The sequence below is a fragment of the Amphimedon queenslandica genome, unplaced genomic scaffold (assembly GCF_000090795.2).
Source record: "Amphimedon queenslandica unplaced genomic scaffold, v1.1 AMPQUscaffold_11673, whole genome shotgun sequence".
NCBI lineage: Eukaryota > Metazoa > Porifera > Demospongiae > Haplosclerida > Niphatidae > Amphimedon > Amphimedon queenslandica.
This window is the reverse complement of record NW_003548085.1, coordinates 2,962-3,887: the sequence shown is the minus strand read 5'-3', so window position 1 is coordinate 3,887 and position 926 is coordinate 2,962. Positions and strand designations below refer to the sequence as shown.

General features: G+C 28.1%; 1 protein-coding gene across 1 annotated transcript in view; it reads left to right on the top strand.

The window, feature by feature from the left end:
* The window catches only part of LOC109589055 (uncharacterized), a 4,037-nt gene extending 3,111 nt beyond the window's left edge, over positions 1-926 (top strand). Inside the window, exons 2-6 of the mRNA XM_020005174.1 lie at positions 264-333; positions 403-495; positions 540-596; positions 644-715; positions 766-926. Of these exons, the coding sequence (XP_019860733.1) occupies positions 264-333; positions 403-495; positions 540-596; positions 644-715; positions 766-926 (453 nt within the window). The remainder of the gene's footprint in view (positions 1-263; positions 334-402; positions 496-539; positions 597-643; positions 716-765) is intronic.

The following is a 926-nucleotide window of genomic DNA, read 5'->3' as shown; positions in this document are numbered from 1 at the left end:
GTGGTCTATTCTTGAAAATATTCGGCTTTTGCCACCACGGATTGCTATGAAAATACAACGGAGCTAAATAAATTATCTTTTTCTCAAAGCTTAAAAAGAATTATAACTCAGGAGAGTTTAGTAAAAAAGATATTGACTAGGAATTAACAGGAATTTTCGTGACAGAATGACAGAATGACAACCCAACTGCATAGTACCCGCCTACGCAAGCGTGGCGAGTCCAATAATTTGTGTTTGATTATTTTATTAAACTAACTTAATAGGAAAAGAGAGTAGCAAAACTGGAGGAGAAAGAAACAGAAGGAGCAACACCTCAATCAGTAATTAATCAAGGTATAATAATACATTATGTAATGGTTGTTGACTGGTATTATTAATTGATGAATAATTATTATATTTCAGATATACTATCAGCTGATACAAAAGTGACAATAATTAATGGACAATTGATAAAAGAAATAAAAACAAACAAACAATTAGAAGAAACACTAACAAGTAAATGTAATAAAACTTTATTAATTATAATTGAAATAATGTAGAAGTGAGAGTAAAGGAAATTCAACAACTTCTGTCTTTACCAAGAAATACTAGTTCAGGTTAGAATCAATAATGTTTATTTTTAATAATTATTTGTTATTTATAGCATCACACAGTATCAGAAGAGGAATGAAAATGGAAATAGAACAATTGCAATTATTATTAACAAATAAAACTGGTATTGTATCATAATGTATGTGTTAGTGTATTATAATTACACTATGATAGGTTTACTGGATCAGAATGAATCATTCATGGATATTAAGAGAGAAATACCTGAACTACAAGAACAAATATCATTAATGAGTGTAGATATACTAAATAAAACAGAAGAGAATGAAAAATATAGAAATATGATAAGAAGTATGTGCCAATATTTTACTACCTGA